Here is a 25,762-nt window from a genome sequence, read left to right as displayed (position 1 = left end):
CACATTCATTTGGGATTCTGGGCCTTTTTGAGTTCCTGGATGCTGTCAAGTTCCTAAAACTGAGCCCTCCCAGAGATGAGCTGGTTCAGTGTCTGTGTTGCCTGGCAGAGGGACTGTTACCACAATTCTGTGCTTTTGCTGGGGGAAGACCAGAGTACCTGGCCCAGAAAGACAGGATGGTGGACTGCCCCAGAATGCAGGCTCAGTGGTATGATCAGTACACTGGATAACAGCAGCAAGGGGACCTGTATGATACAACCCTTCACAGTGACATTATCAAGAAAATAATGATGATTCATAAATAAAAATGAAGGCTGTTTTGGAAAAGAAAGGCAATACAGCCATTACATAGGTCTAAACAGGATGCTGTCAAGACCTTAACTGGAAATTGTAGCCACCAGTATTGTTAAAACTTTTGCATAAATTTGGCCTCTTCTTCCAAAGGTTATCCAAAATCATCTTCTGCAAAATATTTTTTTTTTGAAAGTCAGCCTTGGATGTTTTCTTTCTGTGTACAAGCATGTTTAGATTGAGCAATACAATGGAAATTCAAGCTGACATTCTTATTTATGCTCCTCACCTCTCTATTAGAGCGATTCACATCTATCCTTCCATAATAGACATGAAACCAGAAGGCTGATATAGAAATTAATAGAGAATGATATCTTTTATACAGGATTTTCAAACAATTCTGTAAAATTCTATAGCAGGGATGTAATTTAATATGATCATTCAAAAAACCTATATAAGGGCTGTCATTTTCTATTAAATGCTAAGGACTTTTTGTTCTCAAACCTCTTTCAAAGCGCTGACAAGGAATGCAGTCTCATTCCACATATCTATCTTCAAAACAGACTCATCTGTACTGGAAAGCTACTATTAGTATTCATCAACTTTCTGCTTTTACTCTGAACTTACTAGCTAACCACTACTTGGTTATGGGCTTCTCTACAAAGTCTGGGCTATGGACGGGAAATATTTTGTAGGAACAAAATATTTTCAGAATGGTACTGCAGACATTTATCCCTGCTACCCTCATTAGAATAACTGGGAACTGTGTAGCAAAACCATTCCACACTATTTTGCAAACGTATTCCCTAGAAGTAGCTCCTTGATCTATTCTTCAGGACTGTACTATTCTAAAATGATTTGTGGCACATCAGAAAATGCCCAGATATAAATATAATAGCTGGAGTGACATGAAACATTTATAATAAAACCTAACACCACATTACATACTCACAACTCAGCTTGCAAACCTTTCATGCTGACATTTCACGTTAACCTTGAATGAACCTGCACATGTCACAGAAAAATAATTCTTTTACATATTAATCCAGAGATGACAAAGGCATGTAAGAAGAAAGGATGCAGCTTCTTGCTTCTTTCCCAGATTCAGATCAGGAGAACTCAACCTGGTCACTACTGCTATTTGATTCTTGAGAAGCAGCTAAGAATGTAACACATGGGAGTGGCTAATATAACCGCAGCCAAATCCACTGGTTGCTTTCTGTAATACATCATAATCACCCCTGCTTGTCCAGAATGAGTCTCAAACAGCTTGCTGTCATCCGAGCCCCTATCTTACCAAGGCATTGGGAAAAATACTCTCTTGTACTCATGCAGCTAGATATGAGAGAGAGAGAGAGAGAGAGAGAGAAAGCGAGAGAGGCTATGTCTACAAAGCAGCGTTATTTCAGAATAACTGATATTATTCCGAAATAACATAGTCCACGTCTACACAGCAAGCAGCTATATCGACATATGGTTAAAATAATATTGACCTGGAGGGCTTCTTACTCCAACTCCTGTAACCCTCATTTTACGAGGAGTAAGGGAAGTCAGAGGAAGAGTGCTCTCTCAGACTTCCAGCTGTGTAGACAGCACCAAAAGCCGAAATAAGCTATTTTGATTTAAGGTATGCATTTGATGTAGCTCAAGTTACATAGCTTGATTCGGCTTAAGTCCTGCTGTGTAGACATGCCCACAGAGACAGAGAGCTAAGCTAGGTGTCATTTGCATACTGAACACAATTTATCTTTCTTATTATGTACACATATACAAACACAGAAATGGAAATTCATTCCCTCATTCTCACACAAACTTTTTACAGTACCAGTATTTGTTTTTATTTGTCATGGCCCTGTACATTATTAGGATCTTTGTAGGAACAAAATATTGTTTGACTCTGGGTAGTTGCTCATCAAAGTGCTGGTCTAAAAACAGTAATAGAGAGGTAGCTGTGTTAGTCTAATCTTGCTAAAACAAAAGAAAAAACTATGTAGCACTGGAAAGACTAACAAGATAGTTTAATAGGTGATGAGCTTTCATGGGCCAGACCCACTTACTCAGATTCTCTTCTCTTCCAGAATATGATCTGAGGAAGTGGGTCTGGCCCACAAAAGCTCATTACCTATTAAACCATCTTGTTAGTCTTTAAAGTGCTACACAGTTTTTCCTTTTGGTCTAAAAACAGTGATTAGAATCAAGGATAGTACGGGGTGACACAGTAAACATCCATCAATGGCTTTCACAGTTCAACTTACTCCTGACATATATCTGCCTCTTCCAACCAGGAAATTTCTTAAGCAGAGGCAATCAATAGTGCTGAATTATGTAATGATTCTGTGATTTGCACACACATACAACTTGTCCCAAGGTGAAAAGTTGCGGCCATATAGCCCCAATATTCTTAGGCATAGCACAATCCTATCAAATGTAATTTAACAGGTTGCTGCAATGTCAGAGAGAGCATAAATTCAATATTCTGAATATGATTTTCTAACCACAGTAAAGACTATTTTCTTATGTTGATTAGTCTGTTTATTCCTCTGTGGCAAGATTATGTTTCATGTATAAATGTTTTTATTCAGAAAGCTTGCATTGCTTTTTCTGTAGCATGGTACAATACAAGCCTGCCTATCATAAAGCTAATATCACAAAAGGTCAAAATTAGGCTGCAGTATATTTCTTCCAGTTGCCGGAATTCAATATTGTTTGATTTTCATCTTCTTTTTACTGGAATTTGTCTCCTCATGCTCCTTTCATATAATACTTCCCTTTATTCTATTCCTTTCAGGCTCCTACATTGCCCTTCAGAATGGTATTTGAGCACTTTCCAGTAGCACATTAAGGGTGCATCTACATAGCAAAGTAATTTTGGAATAATGGCCATTATTCCGAAATAACTATGCAAGCGTCTACCCAGCAATTCCGTTATTTTGAAATAATTTCAAAATAATGGGAGGCTTATTCTGACTTCTGTAAACCTCATTCCACAAAGAATAATGCCTATTCCAAAATACTAATTTTGGAATAGGGGTTGTGTAGACGCCCCACTTCTGCTATTTCAAAATAGCCCCTCCCCGGGACCATTCTAACTTATTCCTCCCCGGTGCCTCCTGGGGCTTTAAATCGAAATAGCATGTCTACATTAGAGAAACCTGCCTCAGACTAATTTTGAGGCTTCCCTGCAGTATAGACATGCTATTTTGAAATAAGCTATTTCAGAATAACTATTCCAGAATAGCTTAATCCGAAATAAATGTGCAGTGTAGATGTAGCCTGAATGATGTGATTTATGTCTTTCACAAGCTGTTCTATCCATTTTTCTTGCCCAAGGAGCAAAATCTGCATGTGAACTAAAATGTATATCTATTAATTTGTGAACTTTCATTAGTGAAGGCAAGCCCCATGTGTGCCATTCAGTTAGTACAAAATACAATGAGGGTAACATCGGTTCTCAGCTCCTACGGGAGTTTGTTCCATAGTCTTGGATTGGTTCTTGTTAGTGCTGTCTCCTGAACCAACCAGTTTTACTCTTGAAGTAGATAAATCCGCTGAGGAATGGGATGTTGCTTGCCGTCTTTGTCCCTAAGCTTTAGGTGATCTTTTATCTCTTTTGGATCCAGAACATTAGTGCCTTAGGCTACATCTACACAGCTTCCCTCTTCTGCAAAAGCCTATGCAAATGAAGTGCAGATTAGCGTATTGCTGCACTTCGTTTGCATAATTCATTAGGAGCTGTTTTTGTGTAAGAGGTTTTTGCGCAAGAGCCGTTCTTCCTGAAAAAATGCAGTCAGGAAGACTGCTGAAAGTATGTTGTAGAGAAAACTTCGCTTTGAATTTAACATGGTTTGTCTAAGGCAGTGTTTGTATAAGGCAGTTGGAGGTGTGCTACAGAAAACAACAGAGTTCAAAATGGCCACCCTTAAAGGGGCAGGAGAACTTTTTTCTTCTCAACAAAAAATCCTTGGTGTTCCTCATAAACAAAAAATTGTTTAGTGTTCCTTGGTCTTAAAAAGTTTAAGAAACACTGGTATAAGGGGTCTTAGAGTCATACATTACAGTTTTGTTTTATAGGGTGGCTCTTCTCTGAAATATGACATTGTATAAACAGCATCATGGGGTTCCATATATATTCTGTCTCAACTTCCATGTCAAAATGTGCTCAGGTTACAAACTAAGACTTTTTTCAAACTGCCACTTTCCAGACCCCGCTTAATAATTTAATTTGTGCTCTTTTTGGCTTGTGCACTATTACCAATAACAAAGACTCTGCAAGCCACATGCTGTCCTCCATTACATCCGTGCAACCCCACTGTATTCAAATTATGCCTTTGTTTGTAATCATTCAACCTTAATACTTTCACTGGGATTGCACATGAGTAATTAAGAGCATATTTTGATGACAACCGAGTTGCAAAAAAGACATGTAATTAATTTTGTTAATTATAAGCGAATCAAAAAGAAAGCAACTGGTTCTGTAAGGCTGACAATATTGAAAAGGTATTTTTTCACTAAGATAAATAATTTTCCTCAGAAACTACAGGGCTCAAAAATGTATCCACCACAGGTTTTGTCATGTCAGTTTAGAACTTTAGCTGCCAGGAATCCTGTTTTTCCAGCTATTGCCCACAGCAGAACTGTTTATTCCTCAAGTATGTCTAATCATAGATATTTTTTGCTTTATACTATATTCACAGTTGAAATGGCTGGATAGTTTATTCTGGATTGACATAAAAAATGAGACGTGGTTTGGAAAAAAACACATAAAAGCAGCCCAAAGTCATCAACATACGTAATAACTAAACACTGGACATACATATCAAAGGTCCATTGAATCCCATAGCCTTACACACACATTTCAATGAGAACAAGGTTTTGTCAGTCCTTGACATTTTTCCTATTATGCTCTCTAGACTTGTTGGACAACTCTCCTTATTTCAAAATAACAAGACGAATGTCCACACTACCAACCCTGTTATTTCAAAATAACGGGCTTGGTTTTTTTGAAATAACAATTCCTGCTTGTCAAGAGGAATAAGCTTGTTGGATCTTCCTGGTCTGGCACTCTCAGGACCTGACTGGTCCCAGATGGGATTTTTCTGGACCATGGAAGGTCATTTTAGGCCCCCTGCTGATGCCCGTCCCCCCAGCACCCTCCCAGCCCAGCTAGGTTGCACACCAGCTCCTGGGCCCCGTCCCACTGCAGCACGCTGAGACTTTCTGATCCTGGAACATCTGTGGTCATACTGGGCCACAGATGTTGCTGGACCAGAGAATCCCAGATTTTAGTCATGCAACCTGTAGTTATTCTGGGAGTTATTATTTCGAAATAACTTATTTTGAAATAACCTGGTAGAGTAGACATAGCTGTTGTGAACAAGATTAGTCAGTTTTGGAAAAGATTTCTACATTAGTGCTCCCACCTTTGCTACCACCAGTGGGACTGAAGTGGTGATAGTGTAAAGACAGAAAAATTTAAGAACAAGGCAGTGTAGACAGAGCCTACATGCCATTACACATGTTCTATTTCAACTAGAGTGCTTATTTTCAAACAAAAGGCAGAATAAAGCTTGTAGTACATACAACAGCTGTTTTCTGTTGCAGCAATCCATAATCATTGCTAATCATAATTATAGAAGGTGTACGTTATCATTTGTCAGTTGTTTTCCTGATTAGCTGCAATTTCTTCATGTGCCTAGTGAGACATTTTTCTCTAATATGAACAATCAGGGAACATAGAGCTCTCAAAACCAAATAGCACAGCTAATAAAATATGGAATTCACACTGGAAGGATTTTTACAGAAACATTTTGGATAAGCTGTTTTTCTAAAATATTCTCTCTCAAATGGAATATTTCAAATTTTTTAAATTAAAATGGCACCATCAAGATTATGATGATAAGCCCTCAATTTATAGTAAGATTTTTATTGAAGTACCCAGGAGCATAATCAACCCTTAACAAAATGATTATGCTGAGGAAATGTAGGCACCAGTCCTGCAAATAGGTACGCATATAACTTTACTCACATGAGTAACTTCAGTGATTTCATGATTGCAGGATCAAGTTCTCATTTTCTGCTATGCCTCTTTGGCTATGTCTACACAGCAGCGTTATTTTGGAATAATTGACATTCTACCAAAATAACAAAGAGTGTGTCTACAATGCAAGCCATTATTTCAAAATAATGGCAAGCTGGAAGACTTCTTACTCCAACTCATGGTAACCCTCATTTCACGAGCAGTAAGGGAAGTTGAATGAAGAGCATTCTTCCTTCAACTTCCTGCTCTGTAGACAGTGCCAAAAGCTGAATTCAGCTATTTTGACTTCAGCTTCGCAATTGACGTAGTTGAAGTTGCATAGCTTAATTCGACTTTAGCCCTGCTGTGTAGACGTGCCCTTCGTTATAAACAAGTAAGAAGCTGAAAAACTGCTCACTTCCACTATATGTCTTTATCAGAATGCACTTGCTGTGTTAAACTCTAATGCAATGATAACCCCTCTTACACCTCACCTTTAGGGTCAGCCTCACAATATTACACTCCTGCAGTGGGTTCAATTTCAGCGTTTCTCCAAGGTTGCTGCAGCCCGATGTTTGGTGTGGCATTTCACAGCAAACACAGACACCATCACTGTCAAATTTAATCTGAAAAAAAAGTAAAAAACCATAGAAAGGCTTAGTAATCAAAGCCACACCTTCTTTCCAACCATCACTATATTTGTCTTCAACACAAAAAGGGCACCAATGAGTGACAACCATGTTCTGCTATTTGAAATACACAAGCCATCAGAGAATCTGGATGCAGCTTGAGGCAGAATGACTTCTGCTGACTAGCAGAAGCTACAAAAATGAGACTAATTGAGATATAAAAATGTTGTAGAAAAGTAAGATAAATAAAAAAATAGCTGTATCTTTAAGGTCTTTTTGAGAAAGATTGTTCTTAGGAGGCAGAAGATAGTTACTGTATTTTGCAGACCCAGATTAAATCACACGAGGAAATAAGCATGAAAAGCATGGTGTGTGTGTGTGTATGATACAGATGCAGAAAATATTGTGAGAAATCATAATGAGAAATAAAATCACGTTGAAATAACTAGGAAGATGATTAGAACGGAGAGATATTATGAAAAAAAAGACAGGAAAGAATGGAAAATGACAGGAAGGTGAATGTCGTACAATACTTTGCATGTAAGTGTCTGTGAGAGAGAGTTTCTTATACCCTGACCTCTCTTTAAATTTTCTTTTACTCTGAAAAAGTTTTGCTTTCTCTTTTTTGTTTCAAGTTCTATTTGTTTTGAAAACCCACTTTAAAAACATACCACACACATTTAGCATCCTCAAATTTTAATTTTCACAAAGTTTTTTTGTCTCTTTAAATTATTTCTTCCCTTTATCTTGAGGTTTTAAAAGGCACTAGCTATTTCTATAGTATCTATTCTGCTTTTAAGAGGCTTTAAAATGTGTTTTATTGAACCTACTTAACTCCAGTCAACATTTTAATTTGTCATCTTTAAATTCTGATATAAATGACCTTAAAACTGCAATGTTCCCATTCAGCTCAATGGGAGGATTATCCATGTAAGAAGTGCAGAATTGTACTCATTATCCTCATTTTGATTTCTTTGTTAAAAAACAAAACAAAACACAACACAACACAACAAACCAGAGCTAGGACTGTGTTTTTCTATTACCTTGCTACAATGATTTTCAGCCAACATTTAACTCTATGTGAATTTTTCTTCAGTTTACTAATATAAGCCTATATACATCTATTTGTCTCAATTACACTTACACACTAAAGGCTGTCTATACTGCGATCCTCTTGCAGAAGAGGAAATGCAAACGGAGCGCTCATTTGCATATGCCGTGCTGACATTTGCATTTCCTCTTCCTTTCCCTTTTGCGCAAGAGGTTTTTGCGCAAAAAAGAGCTGTGAGATGGCTCCTTTTTGTGCAAAAACCCCCTTTTGTGCAAGAGTCGCTCTTCCTCATTTTTTGAGGAAGAACGGCTCTTGTGCAAAGGGGGGTTTTTGCACAAAAAGGAGCCATCTACACAGCTGTTTTTTGCACAAAAGGGAAAGGAACGGGAAATGCAAATGCAAGCGTGACATATGCAAATGAGTGCACCATTTTCATTTCCTCTTCTGCAAGAGGCTTGCAGTATAGATGCAGCCTCTGATGCTTTCTCCTTTCTCATCTGAAGTCAGTTTGTGCGGGCACAGTGGATTCTAAGGCTTGGTAGTAGGCTATAACACCTTCTCCCTGGATCACAGGTCCAAGACCAGCCAGTAAAAGTTATTACCATCAGATGGCAATTCAATGGCCTGTGTGAAATGAGCCTAGAGGTCTCAGTTTTCAAACTGTAAAAACAAGTGCACAAACTGGAAGAAATTAGAAACATTAATAGGAGTCTGAGCAAAATGGTCTGGGATTCAATGGGCCATGTACAGTATACTGAATTAGTCAGGGTGAGGCTCAATGGCTGAGCAGTGTGGAAGAGGCTGTAGAGTGACCATCTGTGCTATGCTTTGTCCGTTCACGTACCATGGAGACAGCGCTTTGATCTTTACTGCCAGCAACAGAGCACCTACACTGCATATTGTATTTGAATCTTGATTCATATATTGCTTCTTCCCAAATCATCTTTCACTGCTTGAATGACTGGCTGACCAAACTGAAATGGGCCCTGGCACTTCAGGAAAGCAAAATGTTCCATCTGAGCTCAGCTATACAGCAGCATATTTATAAAGTTTTCTTTCTTACTAGTTAGTTATTTTTTCTGTCCTCACACAAGGCTTGAATCATTCATCCGTTCTTAGTAGCTAGATGTTTAAAAATATATATTTTACATCCAAGTAAAATATATATTTTTACAGATACAGGAAAAAAAGAAAAAGTGTGAACATTTCTCAGACTAATTTGGCATCTCTGCTTCAGTGATGCGGAACAGATAAGCAGTTGGGAGAGCAGGAAGAGGTTATTTTTGAAAAAAATAATGTTAAGTAAACTCTACAAGAGGAGAGGCTGATAAGTTAAGATCGTGCTATATATCAGAATGAAGACATACTCCGGACAAATTGCTGTCTCAGTGGGTTTGAACTCTAGAATGCCCTTTAACCAGTGTAATTAGTCAGAATGCTTTTAAAAATGCAGAGAACATAGATAATACCATTTTCTAGCCACACATGAGCAGAAGGGGATGCAGCTTTCTGCCACAACCTATGTAGCCTGGTCATGTCATGAGTCAGAAATACTGTAAATGAAAAAGAGAAAGGGCTGAGTAACGAGTAACTTTTGTACTGATCCCTTGATTAGAATTTTATATGTGCAGCTTTGCCTCACAAGAATTTTAACATTTTAAGGTAGGTATTACTATTCCTGTCAATTTCTAATGCATTTTTTTTTTTAAACAAGAGATCAGGTCTGTGCATAGTGGTGTGGCATATGATTAGACAGCTCTTCAGCTTCGGATTTAACCCTTTAGTTCCATGATAAATACAAAATGTTGTTAAATCTCAGGGGGTCTTGCCTCTGAACTCCTCTGGGAATGCTGGAAATGGTGGTAGCTGTTAGATAATTACTACAGAACAGGGTTGAAATTCACACTTTGAATTTAGAGCTGTGTCAAGTTCAGCAGTCACAAAGCTCCAGCACACCTGCTATATCAGCAGAGAGCATTCATCAAAATCAATATATTTTTCAGCTGGTAAAAAGTTACTATAACAAGGAAAAAGGACTTTACACAAAGCTGTCTACACCAAGATCATTTGTTCTCTGATACATGCTGTGTCTCTTCAATGAAAGATAGTCACCCACATATCATGGTACATATTTGACACTTCTAATGTGAAAAAATAGCTCTCTACTTTTATTGCATGCAATGAACAAGTAGCACATAAACAAAGGCTGAAAAATAAAAGATTCCTAACAAGAGTCCCACCTGTGACTACTTCTCTACTCACACTAAAATGTATCTTACAGCTGTTTTGTATTGCACAGTCTGTGCCCTTGTATCTTGCTAAAAATATTTTTTAAAGGTTTCTTAAAAGCACAATGAAAACGGTTGAAACATATAAGGTTGCCACCAAAAATAAATCTTTATTTTTTTACCTGTGCAAAAACGTATATTTGTGCAGCAAACAGTAAGTAATTGTTGATTTTGCTTGGACCAAAAAAGTCATACATATCAGAGGCACATTTCTGGAGCTACATCTACACAGCAAGATTATTTCAAAATGACTAGCGCTATCTCAAAATAACTTAGACCGCGTCTACACTGCAGGCAGTTATTTTGAAATAATATCAAAATACTGTCGAGCCGGAGAACTTCTTACTCTGACTCCTGTTACCCTCATTGTACGAGTAAGGGAAGTTGGAGGAAGAATGCTCTATTTTGAAATAAGCTATGCTATTGACGTAGCTCGATTTGCATAGCCTATTTCAAGTTAAGCCCTGCTGTGTAGATGCACCCTGGCGGGCCTTTTATCTGGCACAACAACTTTTCCTTGTTCATGAGTCGTAATATAGCCTCAGGAAGGGACCGAGCCCTCCCACTTTTGGAACGCTGTAGGAGCCATGCAGACCCTCCACCTGCCCACAGTACAGGTGGTCCAAGAGCAGCCCCCAGCCCATGTTCCACCCCTCCTCCCAGGCTCTCCACCTGGCCCAGAGGAGGTAGAGGTAGAGGTTCCATGCCATGCCAGCTTCCCACAGCTGCCCGCATGGCTCTGTCCCTCACCTGGCTCTGGTCAGGAAAGCGGGAACCTTGAGCCCAGTCCAGCCATGGTAAAAGCTGCACAGGCAGCTGTGAGACTTGTGAACCCTCCACCTGCCTTGGGATGGGAATCTGGGAGAGGTGGGAATGCAGGCTGGGGATTGGTCTCCTCATGCCCCCTGCACTGTGAGCAGGTGAAGAGTCCATTGCGGCTCCCCAGAGATGCCTGCATAGCTCTTACCATGGCTGGGCTGTGGCTCCAAAGAGCTTCTCTATACCACAGTCAGAGCCAGTTGGGTGGAGCCATGCAGGCAGTAGTGTAAATGCCCGGAGAGGGTGGTCTGACAGGCAGGGATACAGACAAGAGGTTGCTTTGAGTCCTACTCCCAATGAAGGGCAGGCTCCCATATCCCACTATGGCTTCTGGTTTGGATGGGGGTGAGGCCGCTGGGGGGAAGCTTCAGGGGGGACAAGCCCTTAGCACCCCCATTTTAGGGAAGGCTCCAATTCCCTTGTCATGAAATGACCTTAAGGCCAGAAGAGCATTGCTGACTTCTATGTATTTTAGGATTTTATACTTCTACCCATTGCCCATAGTATCTGAGCACCTTCCTCATAAAATTGTTAGCAATAACAAAGTCCTGACACTTGTAACTCTCCTCGGGAGAGGGAGAGGGGCTTGGATGAATTTTTGGGAGCGGATAGAACGGTGTGTCTTTCTTAGGAAGCAAAGACTTTTCAAAGAGGAAAATATTTTGAATGTTTTCTTAATGATGGTTAGATTCTGGATCCATCTTGTCTCTGGAAGTTTGTTTTACAGACAGATCCCTTTGGCTGAGAACATTTTGTCTTCAGTATCTTTGCCTTGTGATCGGCAAAGATTTGTATTAGATCTTTGCCTTGTGATCTGCATTGTTCATTTTCTATTACAGCTTCCTTTCAGACCCTACTCCCCAGTTTATTCCTCCCCTCTCACAGAGCACTACTGATTTTTTTCTAATTATTTCCAGAATATATATTCACTTTTGGCTCAGGTGTGCAATCTCACCTTGAATGGCAACACTGTAGTATGCATTAGACAGACTTTAGCTGTGGTTATAGCTCCTTAAGTATACTGAATTTCTGAATTCTGTCAGAATTGATCAAGACCGCTTATACCAGCAGGCGGCTTTTACCTAGTAGGGGATGAAAAAAGATGAAAGGCTTCTCTGAGAAGAGAGGACATTGGGAACTTGAGGAATATTAAAGACACACAAAAAAAGAAAAAATAAATCTATATCACAATTATGCTGTGACAAACTGACAGAGGCAAGGGCATTAATTTTTTTGTCTGTTCTAATTTATCAAATTTTAATCTAGCTACTACAAAAAGTTTCAGAAAAGAGTTTGCTATTATTTATGCAGCAAGTGTACTTCAACAACTCATCACAACAGGGTGAGTTAGGGATAAGGTAACAGCCTCTGCTCCACTGTTTTTTTCTCTGTCACAAATCTTAATGATACTCCCATATAGATTTCCTTATAAATCAGTAATGCATGGAAGCTGAACACAGTTCCCAAACCCTCAGCTCATGAGTGTGACATCCCACCAACAATTTATGATTATTTCCCCATCCCATTAGCAGTCTGTTTCCTATAGAACTGCTGGATGTGGGTTACTGCAGTACTCATCCATTGTGGCAACAGCTGTCCATACAGGTACTTATATTGTTTTTTAGACACTTAACTAAGGAGCATAAAAAAACCCCTCCGGGATAAAATTTAAAGAAGAAATTCAAAAATTGATAACACAACAGATAAATGTGTTGGGAGCCCTGCTTCTGGTGTGTACTGTAGTGTAACATACAAATAAGGCAGCTCTGGGAAGCAAACTAAGTACAAACAAGAGGAAGTACTTATTCACACAACACACAGTTAACCTGCAGAACTCACTGCCATGGGATGCAGTGATTGTCAATAGTATACTGGAGTTAAAAATGAATTAGGTAAATTCATGGAGGCTAGATCCATCCACAGCTATTGGAGGATGACAGGGATGGGTGAGGCTAACTGCCCTGTTCTGTACACACTCCCTCTGAAGCTCTGGTATTGGTCACTGTTGAAGATAGAATACTGGGTTAGATGAACTTTCGGTCTGACCCAGTATTGCAGCTCTTACATTCTGGGAATGGGAAGAGAAAGCAGCCCAACAAGAAAGAAAAGTTCAATGAATGACAGCCATCAAGAGATCAGACTAGAAAGGAGAGGACTAGAGAGAGAAAGAGAAGTAGCATTTGTATGAAAAGTGGTAAATTAACATTTATTATTGTATTTTATTAAACTCTTTTCCACTAGTCAGATCTTTCACTAACCTGACAACAAATCTTCACTATAAATTCTCAAACTTATTTAAGAGGTAGTATGGTCTACAGCAGGACTGGGCCAACTATGGCCCACAGACTAGATCTGGCCCGCCAGGTCACTGATTTGGCCTGTGGACGCAGCGGGGAACCTCAGGCACAGTGTTCTTCCTAAGATTTTCCAACATGAGCGGAGTGAGCTTTGGCTTGCACACCAATATTGAGGTTACGTGCACTGGTCTGGATGTGCGACACTGCGGCACACAATTTGTTAACACATACACGCTCCTGGCTGCTGGAGAAGATACCCTCTCCCCACCAAGAGGCAGGTCCCATTCCCACTGCCGGAGCAGACACCCCTCGCCGTGCGGCAGGTTGCATTCCTGGCCCTAGCCACCAGAATAGGCCCCGGCTCTCCCAGAACCCCGGCCCCAGCGGCTCCCTCACCACACCATCTCAGCTGGTCCCGCCCACTGGAGCAGCCATGTGCTGCATGTGTGCTGCTGTGCAGCTCTCCAGAGAACGTGGGCAGGGGTAGAATGTTTTGTTCACCGCCACGCAGGTGCACACCTTAACAGGAACTATGTTCCTAATATCTAATTTAACTCTTCCTTGCTACTTAATCTGCCCTTTACGTCTTCAGATGGCCATCATCTTTTATAACAGCCATTAAAGATATCCATAGACTGATCTGGTTGCCCCTTGGTCTTCTTTGTGAAGACTAAACATGCTCAGTTTTTTCCGACCTTTCCACGTGAGTCATGTTTTCTAAACCTTTTACCATTTTTGTTCCTGTCATCTGGACTCTCTCCAATTTGTTCACCTACTTCCTAAAATGTGGCACCCAAATTGGACACAATACTCCAGGTGAGGCCCCAGGAGTGCCAAGTAGGATAGGAAAACTACCTCCTGCCTCTTACATATAAACACATTCTGTTAATATACCAGATTATTGGACTTTTTCTCATCTGCATAATACGACTTATATTCAATTTGTGAACCACTCTAGGCCAGATCCTCCTCAGCAGTACTATTGCCTTGCCAATTATTTCACATTTTATGGTTTTGTATTTCCCTCCTACATGAAGTACTTTGCACTCATCTTTATTGAATTTCATTTTGTTGAATTCAGTCCAATTCTCCAACTTGTCCAGACTGTTTTGAATTCTAGTCATAGCTTCTCAAGTGCTTTGCAATCCTTCCCTGTTCGATGCCATCTGAAAATTGTATAAGCATAGGGTACATCTAGACAGTGGCGCTATTTCGGGATACTTCCGGTATCTCGAAATAGCATTTTCTGTGTCTAAACAGCGTGCCCATTATTACAAAATAGTTTTTTAAATAATGGGCGTGCTATTTCGATGTCCCTGTAAACCTCGCTTCATGAGGTTTAAGGGATGTTTCGAAATAAGCTATTTCGAAATACACTCGAAATAAGCTACGTAATTTGCATAGCTCAAACTGCGCAGCTTATTTCAAGCTACAGGTGAAATGTAGATGCACCCATAGTCTCCACTCCATTACACAAGTCATTAATTAAAATATTGACTAGTACCAGACTCAGGTCTGATCCCTGTGGGACTCCATTAGATACACCTTTCCAGTCTGAGAGAGAAATATTAATAACTAATATTAGTTACTAATTAGTAATAAAATAATTAGTAAGAAATATTAGTGGGCAAACAGTGATGCCCACACTTGGCAGTAATTTCATCCTGATCACATTTCCCTAGTTTGCTTATGAGAACGTTATGTAAGGCTGTCAAAAGCTTTATGAAAATCAAGATTTAGCACATCATCTGCTGCTCCTGATTCACTAGGCCAGTAAGAAGCAAATCACATTGTTTGGCACCATTTGTTCTTGATGAATCCATGCTGGTTATTCTTTATAATGCTCTTATCCTCCAGATGTTTTCAAATTGACTGTTTAATAATTTGTTTCATTATATTTCCAGCCATTGATGTTAGGCTGACCAGTCTATGACTCTCTGGGTCCTCTTGGCTCCCCTTTCTAAAGATAGGTACTATGTTTACCCTTCTGCATTCATCTGGGAACTCACCTGCCCTTTAGGAGTTCTCAATGATAATTGCTGTTCTGAGATTGCATCGACTAGTTCCTTAAGTACCCTAGGATGAATTTCATCTTGAATGTAACTGACTTATCTAAATATTATTCTAGCACGACAGGGTGCCAGTCTTAGCTGGGGCCAGTGGGCACTAATACAATATGAGTAATAGACAACCCACACATGGAGACTGACAACACCGAGATTCTTCCAAATCCTAGATGACAGTGAACTGCTATAAGTTTGACTGAGTACCTAGGGCGGTAAGTGAAAAAAATCGAGCCTAAAACACCAAAATATGGGTTAGCTAAGAGATAAAGCAACTAAAACAACAATCGATAGAGCATGTAGCAATGGTGGAAAGTGGATTAAAATAAGCAATTCTTGGACCATAGCATCTATTGATATAAAACTACTATCAGAACTGTGTATGTGAAAGGAAGTTTGAAAAAGTACCAGAATTATGTTTCTCAAACACATGTGGGGACTGCTCATGGAGCTCCCACTGACTTTAAGTGAGGTTCTAAAAACAATGCAGCTGCGGGAAACTTTTTTCCAATTAAGTTTTTATAATCAAAATTAAAATCACTACTAGAAATTTTGTTAGTGATTGTATTAATCACAGGTAGTACAAACAACATAAAAAGTAGCCATATATGCTAGTGATCTCAAAATACTAACACATAGTATCTAGTAACATGTATCATATTTATATTAAAATATATAACATGTAGATTACAATTCTTTAAATGCTGAGGAAGTCCCTCATTTCTCAGTTAAACCAAATATGTTGTTGATTTAAAAACAATTCCCTTCTCTGTGAGACTTTTATAGTTAAAATCCACCATAAAGAAATTTTACTATATTATTTTTAAACCACCATATGTATTCTAGGCTTCGCAGCAACTATCCCTATGGAAAAATTCAGTACCACTTCAACTGTTCTGCAAAAACTCCTTTTGCTATAAAAATGAATAAGCCTGACAGAAATATGTCAAGTCAAGATGAGCATTTATTTGCCTTGTGCATTGAGACTACTGTACTTGCCAGCACCCTGTGAACACCAGAGTGTGATTCAGAGCATTAGCTTGTTATTTCCCTCATTGATTCTATTTTAAGAAACTGCATACATAAGTGATTTTGAAACTGACATCTGCACTAAACTACCACTTGAAAGTTCACCGCCATATTTTAGTCTGGTAGAGTATCATTTAAAAGGAACTGTTTGTTACTCAAACTTATAAAAAGTACAATTTAAAGACTAATCTTTGCTCCTCACAACTAGCTGATGCCACTTTTCAAGTATATCTAGAGCTTACCTAATGCTGTCACCTTCCAAAGTGGCAGAGTTAAATGACCTAAAGCACTATGCTAATTAACATGAGCACTCAAAGTGATGAGATGCAGGCTTGCATTATATCTACACTATTAAACTGAGTAGTTTGAGTCAGGTTGAAGTGTACAACATTCTGGCAGCTGTAAAACCCTAAAAGAAAAAGTGTTAAATTATTTACCATACACAGCATTGCACTTCACCAATTTGGAATAAAATCCTGCAGCTCTTAATCACATCAGCAGTCCTCTTGATTTCAATGGAATTGCTCCCAGGAGTAAGGTTTGCATACACATACCCTGAGTGAAATATGATTTTGCTGATTAAGGTAAAACTAAATAAGTAGGGTCTGTTACATGAACTAATATCATAATTATAATGTGGCAAATAGAAAGTAACTTCAAAGCTGATTTGTCCTACTTCTACAGAGCACAATGGGGCAATTTGTACAACAAAAAAAAGCTATTGACTAGAACTTCATCTCAGACATGAAGATTGGTTGCTGATAATATACATAAGAATGGCCATACTAGTTAAGACCAAAGATCCATCTAGCCCAATATCCTGTCTTCCAACAGTGGCCAATGCCAGATGCCCCAGAGAGAGTGAACAGAACAGTTAATCATCATGTGATTCCGCTCCTGTCAGCCATTTTCAGTTCTGACAAACAGAGTTAGGGACACCATTCCTACCCACCCTGGCTAACAGCCATTGAAGAAACTAACCTCCATGAATTGATCTAGTTCTTTTTAAAACCTGTTAAAGTCAATATGCAACTTTATTTCAGTCTCTTCTATCATCTTCTTAGTTCCTCATGCTTAGGGTCCTATCAAATTCACAGCCATGAAAAACATGTCATGGACTATGAAATCTGGTCTCTTCCATGAAATCTGAGGGTTTTTTGGTGTGTGTACTTTCAGATTTCATTGGGGAAACCAGCATCTCTCAAACTGGGGTTCCTACCCAAAAGAGGGGTGGTCACAAGGTTATTGTGAGTACAGGCAGTCCCCGAGTTACACGGATCCGACTTATGTCGGATCCGCATTTACGAACGGGGTTTCCTGCCTCGGGCTTTCTGTAATCAGCTGCTGGTCAGTTTCAGCAGCGGCTGAATCTGGATGCCAGTTCTGACTTACATACAGATTCAACTTAAGAACAAACCTACAGTCCCTATCTTGTACGTAACCCGGGGACTGCCTGTATTGCCACCCTTATTTCTGCACTACCTTCCTAGTTAGGTGATTAGAGAGAGGTGGCTGGTGGCCAGGCACCCAGCTCTGAAAGCAGTCCCCTGCCAGCAGCAGTGCAGGAATAAGAAGGCTAAAATACCATACCATACCATCTTTACTGTCCTGCTGCCAGACAGTGGTGACGGCTGGCAGACGTCCCAGCTCTGCAGGAAGCAGCACCAAGTGAATGTGGCCATACCACAATGCCCCCTCACAATCTTCTTTTGGGTTAGGACCCCCTACAATTACAATACTGTGAACTGTCAGATTTAAATAGCTGAAATAATGAAATGTAGTGTTTTAAAAATCCCATGATCATGAAACTGACCAAAATGGACCATGAATTTGGTAGGATCCTGCTGGGGGGAAAGTCTGAAAAGGAGATGTAGGAGTGAAAAGTCAGTGGTTTTTTAGATACCTTTCTCCTTCTTTCATACTTTGATGCTACTAGACAAGGGATTCTCTTGACAATGTAAACATTTATTAGTTAAAAAGTGAGAAAAGATGTCAGGATCCCCAGATTATATTCCTGGCTCTGTCACTGATTAGCTGTACTACCTACGAACTAAACTTCCCTTTGAATTCTTCCATATGGGCAGAGGGCTCTAACATTACCCCTAGGCAGAAGACACATGAACTACACATATTTGTTATTTATTTATTTTAAATACTTTTACCCTGCCTCTCTATTTAAAATATTTGAGGCATCTTACAATTAAATATATATATATAAATTGAATTACGACACCTCCAGAGGAACATAAAAACTGCTAAAAATGTCTCAAGAGGAGGAACACACAGACTCAAACACCAATAAAAGCCTGAGTAAAAAGGGTGGCCTTAGCCTGATGCTGAAAATATGTGAATATCTTGAGGAAGAGAATTCCACAGCCTGGGAGCAAAAGCTGAGAATGAATCTGATACTGAACCTGATCATGTCTGGGATCTAATAAAGGCATCGAGTGTTCCCTGACTGCTGGCTGCCCCGGCTAATAGAGTAACTTATGCCAGGCGGGCTTAATGCCTTGTGGACAGAGGCTCCAGAGAATATGTACTCACTCGCCTCTTACCCTGGCCATGCCAAAAACACCGCTCCAGAGCACCAAAAGCAATTTGGCCAAGTCCTTGTAGGGGAGGAAAGAGGTCCAGCAAAGAAATCCCCGAAGACCACCAGAACACGTGACTGTTGTTGGGAGTGGGGCCAAGAGGGACACTTCCGACAAGGCCTCCTGTATATGGACTGTAGCTATGGCCAAGTCCTCTCCCCTGTCACCCACCTCCAGAGAAACAGAAGCTAGGGACACCATTCCTACCTATCCTGGCTAATAGCTATTGATGGACCTAACCTCCATGAATCTATCTAGCTCTTTTTTGAACCCTGTTAAAGTTCTAGCCTTCACCGCATCCTCTAGCAAGGCGTTCCACAGGTAGACTGTGCACTGAGTGAAGAAAAACTGTCTTTTGTTTGTTTTAAACCTGCCACCTATTGATTTCATTTGGTGACCCCTAGTTCTGATATTGTGGAAATAAGTACATTACTTTTCCTTATTCACTTTTTCCACACCAGTCATGATTTTATAGACCCCTATCATATCCCTCCTTAAGTCTTCTCTTTTCTAAGTTGAAAAGTCTAAGGGCATGTCTAAACTACATCCCTCTTTCAAAAGAGGGATGTAAATTAGACAGATCGAAATTGCAAATGAAGCCGGGATTTGAATTTCCTGCTCTTCATTTGCATAATGGCAGCCATGTGTTCTTTCAAAAACGGGTATTTTGAAAGTGAAACTGCCATCTAGACATGGTTCTTTTGAAAAAATAACCCATTTTCAAAAGATCCTGTACCCCTCAAAAAATGAGGTTTACAGGATCTTTTGAAAAAGGGATCTTTTACGAAAGAACCGCGTCCAGACGGTGGCTTCACTTTTGAAATACCCATTTTTGAAAGAACGCGCGGCCGTCATTATGCAAATGAAGTGTGGGAAATTCAAATCTGACTTCATTTGCAATTTCGATCTGTCTACTTTACATCCCTCTTTCGAAAGAAGGATATAGTCTAGACACAGCCTAAGTCTTTGTAATCTCTCTTCATATGGGACCTGTTCCAAACCCCGAATCATTTTTGCTGCCCTTTTCTGAACCTTTTCCAATGCCAAAATATCTTTTTTGAGATGAAGCGACCACATCTGTACGCGCTATTCCAGATGTGGGCGTCCCATGGTTTTATATAGAGGCAATAAGATATTCTCTGTCTTATTTTCTATCCCTTTTTTAATTACTTCTAACATTTTATTTGCTTTTTTGACTGCCGCTGCACACTGGGTGACAAGGTGTGCATACCCTGCACCGGCCCAAGGAGGCCCTAATGCCACCTGCCAGTCGTACTGAGCATGCTCCAATGGCTGCAGTAGTATAAGAGGGAGCAGCTCAGCTCAGTCTGGGTGGGGTCACCAGAGAGAAAGGTGCAGGAGCTTCAGAGGTAACTGCCAGGGACCTGGATGACAGGAGCCAGAGATCTGGGAGATTGCACCAAGCTGCCAGAGCTGGAGAAGCCTCAGGGAGAGGCTGGTGCTGTGTAACCAGAGGACCCAGAGATTATGTGGAGCCCCACAATGGTAGATCTGGTAGGAAGTGATCTGGGTCTGGTGGAGTAGGGTGGGCCTAGACCCCCCCCTGCTGGGGCTACTGCCCCAAACCTCTGAGACTCTAGCCATTAGGCTGTGCTGTCATGGACCTCAGGGCTGTGTTACTGACTCTAATCAAGGGGTGGGCAATAATTTTTTTTTCCGGGGGGGGGGGGTACTCCAAGATTTTGGAAAGTTGTCAAGGGCTACATTTTTCTGTGGAAGAGATGTGAGGTCTAGGGTGGAAACTGGGTGCAGAAGGGTGCACAGGGTAAGGGACTGGGGTGCAGTAGATGGTGGGAGGTCTGAGAGCAAGTTTGGATGAAGGAGGGGGTTGTGACCTGGCTCAGGGGATTGGGCTGTAGGGTCAGGGAAGGAGTGAGGGTGCAGGAGAGGATTCTGGCCTGGAGGGAGGGGCTCTAGGAGGCGGTGACAAGTCTGGGAGGGAGTTGTGACCTGGGGCAGGGGGGTGCAGAGGGTTTGGATGGTGACCTAGGGGAGGGAGCTGAGATCTGTAGGGGCAGAGGTGCCAGAGGCAGGTTCTGACTGGGAGGTGCTTACTTAAGCCAGCATCCTGCAGCACCTCCAAGAAGACTGGGCTTCCTGCCTGGTGCAGTCCCAGATCACTTAGAGCTACAGGCGATTCCCTCCATGTGGCTCTCAGCTCCTGGAGGGGGAAGAGATTTGTGCTGTCCAGCTTCATTGCTTCTAGCCAATAGGATCTGAGAGATTGGCTGGATTCAATTCCTATTGGCTTGTTGTTTCCAGCCAATAGGAGCTGAGGATTGGGCTGGGGATCACACAAAGCCTTCCCCTCCCTCCAGAGCAGAGAGCCACACGGACTGCACTTTAAGCTGTGTGCCTTAGGGTGCTGGTAGGGTGGTCTGCGGGCTAGATTCAGTGGCTTAGCGGGTCAGATCCGACCCCTGGGACATATTTTGCCCAATCCTGTTCGAGCCATTAGGTTGTGCTGTTCTGAATGCCAGGGCTATGTTACTGACTCTAGTTATAAGGCTGTGTTATTGACTCTTACTGACTCTAAACATTAGGCTGTGCTACCCTGAACCCTAGGACTGTGGGCTATTGGGCCACACTGCCTTGGGATGCAGCATGCTTGCAATGTGAAAATCCCATAAATTTAGCTTCAGGTTTCTGGTTATAGCCCAAAAAAGTCAAAGCAAAGTCAGGAGGAAATCCAACCTTCCCATTGAAAATTCATAAAAACATTCAGATGGTTTTAAATGAAAATCATAAAGCCACCTAGGTTTCCTGGAAATGTAAGATTTTCTTTTGTGTTCTGTAACAAAAACCCAACTCTGGTAACCTGTGTGCTTAAGGTTTTTGGCCCACATTTTGCACTGCTCTAGATGTACTAACATCTTTGAACCTCTTCTGGCTTAATGACCAAGAGATGGACATTCCTAGACAGAGATATTTTATGTGGCAATGTAGTGTCATTTGGTTACCCTTCCTTTTTATTTCAATTTAATTTCAAAGACTGCAGTTGAACAAATCGGGTCTCTCCTAAAAATATTAGTAACTCTCTTTCATGCTGCAATTCTTTGATAACAGCATGACACTCAGCTCAGCAGAACAAATATATAAAAGTCAAATAAAAAGGAGATGGAGCACTAATAAGAAGACATTATTAAAACACTTTGGGGCTCAGATTAAATAATGGGAAATAAGTAATTTTTCCTAAAACAAGATTAAATGTAAGGGCAACAGAGAGAAGATTTGTTTTTGTTATTATTGCAATGATATTCTAGAAACTTCAGGTACAACGTTTTGTGCTAATTTACAGCATAAAAAGAACAACAACAGTCATGTGAACAAAGTAGAATCTTAGAATTATGAATATTAGAATTAGGAAGCTATGGAACGAGAAGAACACAATCAGGCAGCAGCCAAGACAAAAGCAAATACAGTACAGTACTGTAAATGAACTACTAAAAATAAAGAAAAAGTTTTTAAAAAATTGCCAAGAAAAGAAAACTGTTTCTGTGCTTCTGTCTGTTAAATGACAAAAGTTAAAAGCAACATTTTTCCTCTGCATAGTAGTTTCAAAGCTGTGTTAAGTCAACGTTTTGTTGTAACCTTTTGAAAGAACAGCCATAACATTTTATTCAGCGTTATGAATAACCTCCATTCCCAAGGTGTTCATCACTCTGAAGTTTTACCCTATTAACATGCCTAAAATACACTTATACATTTTATGTAACAAAGGAAATCATTAGAAGATTAAACAGTAAAAATGATAAAGTAAACTAGAACTCATTTAAAAATAAGTTGGAATATCTTTTTCCTCACTGAGGGTATGTCTACACTGCAATGCTATTTTGGGAGATCAGAGTATCCTGAAGTAGCTATCCCGCGTCTTCACAGCAAGCCTGTTATTTTGGGCTTGCTATTCCAACATCCATGTAAACCTCATTCTAGGAAGAGTAAGGGAAATTTTGGGGTAGCGCTTTATTTCGAAATTTGGCGCTGTGTAGACAGCGCCAAATGACGAAATAAGCGATTTCAAAATAGTGTACAAATTGCGTCTTTTTTTTCGAGTTATGGTGCTGTGTAGATGCACCCTAAGTGTTACATAAAACAAAGTGGGAGTATGCAGAACAGAGAAGCGCTGATAGGAATAATTTCATACACAAACTAAAGTACACCAGAGAAAGTGCAACACTGTAACTTCTCCTATTTGCATTTGCAGACTAGGTTTTGTATGTTGAATTGCAATGGCATCACATCACCCAAGCAGATACATGGTCTCTGGTGAGAGACACTTTCTGTTGATATCCTAATTTTCAAATCTTATTAGGAAATCAAATCCCAGATTTGGTTGCCACATTGTTCTGGACTATCTATTAGGATACCTACATTTGAAAACTGGGATTTGTACATCCACCCACAGAAATGCATGCACATCCCCTCCTACATAAAAGAACGTTATTAAGGTTGCAAAATCAAGCACTCAGAGGTTAGGAACTGCTCAAATGAAGGGTGCCTATGCAATCTTCAAGCAGAAAGAGAGATTAAAATCAAAAGTATCCACACATTTTGGGAACCCAATTTGAGAAACCCCACGTTTTATTTTCTTAGAGTACTCCGAATTATATTGCATTCATATGCTCACAGCACAGGTCCCATTAACTGCAGTTACAGCAATGAGTGTTCAGCAGTTATGCAATTCAGGCCACAGAGCGCCAAGCTTGACACTGAGAAATAATGAATGTGCAATTAGGGATCTCCTGTGACAAGTATGGTTTATGTGGTTAGCTTAGCTTCACACAAGAAAGTTGTGCCTAAGGAAGGACCAGAGCATCATTCAACTGCCATAACTATGAATAAAGATAAGAATTGGTCACAGTTATTTTTAGTATAAACCACGGACAGGGTGAACAAAAATGTAATGGGAGCCTATGAAAATCTAAAAATAAGAGGGGAGAAGAGCTACGCGGGGGGGGGGGGGGGAATGACAACTGAAGCCCAATGGGGAGGAGAGTGGGAGCCCCACTGGTGTGTGCGGGGGAAGCACAGCCCCGCCTCCAGAACTTGCTGCAACTGCTTTACAGGGGCACACAGTCCCAGCTCCTATGTCAGCCACAGCCACACAGCCCTGGCCAGCCCTGGGAAGCTGTAAAGGGGTTCACACCAACAGATGCAGCCCCAGCCACGTGACAGAGGCACACAGCTCTGCCTGCAGCCCTCCATACAAGCCACAAGGAGGTTTAGTCCCAGGCTTAGTGCAATCTGTGTGCCCAGAAATCAGCCTGCTCGAGTGATTAGGGAAGAGGCTTACGAATCCGTGTGGATTCTAGTGCTAACTTTGACAGCAGTCCACTGTGTGACCTTATGCAAATTAAACATTTTTTCCATGACTTCTTACTATCAAAGGGGGATGATTTCTTGTGTGAAGATAATACTTTATAAGAGAATGGTGAGGCAATACTAATTAGGGTGTTCAAACATCTTTGAAAACAACAATGATCCTGTCACAAATGAAAAGTACTATTATTATTGCTAATTTCTGCATGAAAGAATAAGAAAGCATTTTTGCTTGTGAAAAAATTACTTTCATCATCATCATCAAAAGTTTTTTGCAAAATCATCATTTAAAATGTTTCATTATCTAGTAAAACGTGATTTAATTAATTTATTTATTTATTTATAGGTCTGCTCTAGGCAACAGGCAAATGACTGAGAAATAAAGTTCTGCCAAGAAACAAAGTTCTCATGTTCACGTGAAAAATAATGACAAACATTAAAAAACATACAACATTTAGCAGAAGTATTATGACATTTTCTCTAACATCTCAGCAGCTCTAAGAATTTAAGAGTAAAATCTTTCTTCATATGCCATAATCCTGAATCTCCTCTACTGAATACTATATTAAAACATGCCCAATATAATTTAATTCTTTTTCATAAATACCCTGTATATTTTGGATTTATTTATATCACATAACCTAGAGAACAATCTTGCCCTTCAAAACAGGATTATACAATACTCCATATAACCTCTCTACACACAATACATTTTCACATTTGTGTGAGTTGTCACTGTAATAAAGTTAGTGAATTGTAATCCTCCCAAGTGCTGTCACAGAAAAATGATTCTGTCACTCAGATCTGCTTAAGAAGGATATTGGAGATGAATCGAAAAATCTGTTTTCCAAAAATGAGCTATGAAAAAAAGTACTAACAACAGTCAATCAGCACAAACTAGTGGGTTTTTGGGGTTTTTTTTTTTACATAATAAGGTAACTCACTTGACTATCAAAGCCTTTTTTCTACCCTCCCTACAACACTAATCTGCTCTTGAAAATTTTAATGAGCTTATGATTCGAGGATAATTTAGATAGTAAATGGCGATAGTTTATCCTTATCTCTGAGCACCATATGTACTTCCCAATCTTCTTCCTTTGTTTTAAATTTACATGGAGTTTATATTTGTATAGTGACCTGATACATAAATAGCCAACCTGAAGAGAACAATCTCAATTCCCACTCTCTACATTTTAATGAAAGTGACCTTTAACTATGCTAATTTTCACACTAAAAAATGTGGCTAATCTCTATGAAAGGAAAAAATACAAAGGATTTGTTTGTTTGATTGTTTTTACTGAATTTGTTTAACTAACCGATTCACAGGAATTATATTCTCTTCAACCAT

General features: G+C 40.0%; 1 protein-coding gene across 2 annotated transcripts in view; it reads right to left on the bottom strand.

The window, feature by feature from the left end:
- The window catches only part of ENTREP2 (endosomal transmembrane epsin interactor 2), a 349,968-nt gene that overhangs the window by 90,574 nt on the left and 233,632 nt on the right, over positions 1–25,762 (bottom strand). For both annotated transcript variants that reach the window (XM_075897721.2, XM_075897722.2), the window contains exon 4: positions 6,802–6,933. In XM_075897721.2, the coding sequence (XP_075753836.2) occupies positions 6,802–6,933 (132 nt within the window). The remainder of the gene's footprint in view (positions 1–6,801; positions 6,934–25,762) is intronic.

Source organism: Pelodiscus sinensis, chromosome 14, assembly GCF_052426305.1.
Source record: "Pelodiscus sinensis isolate ZL-2025 chromosome 14, ASM5242630v1, whole genome shotgun sequence".
NCBI lineage: Eukaryota > Metazoa > Chordata > Testudines > Trionychidae > Pelodiscus > Pelodiscus sinensis.
Note: the sequence above shows the minus strand (reverse complement) of the source record. Positions and strands in the feature narration are given on the sequence as shown.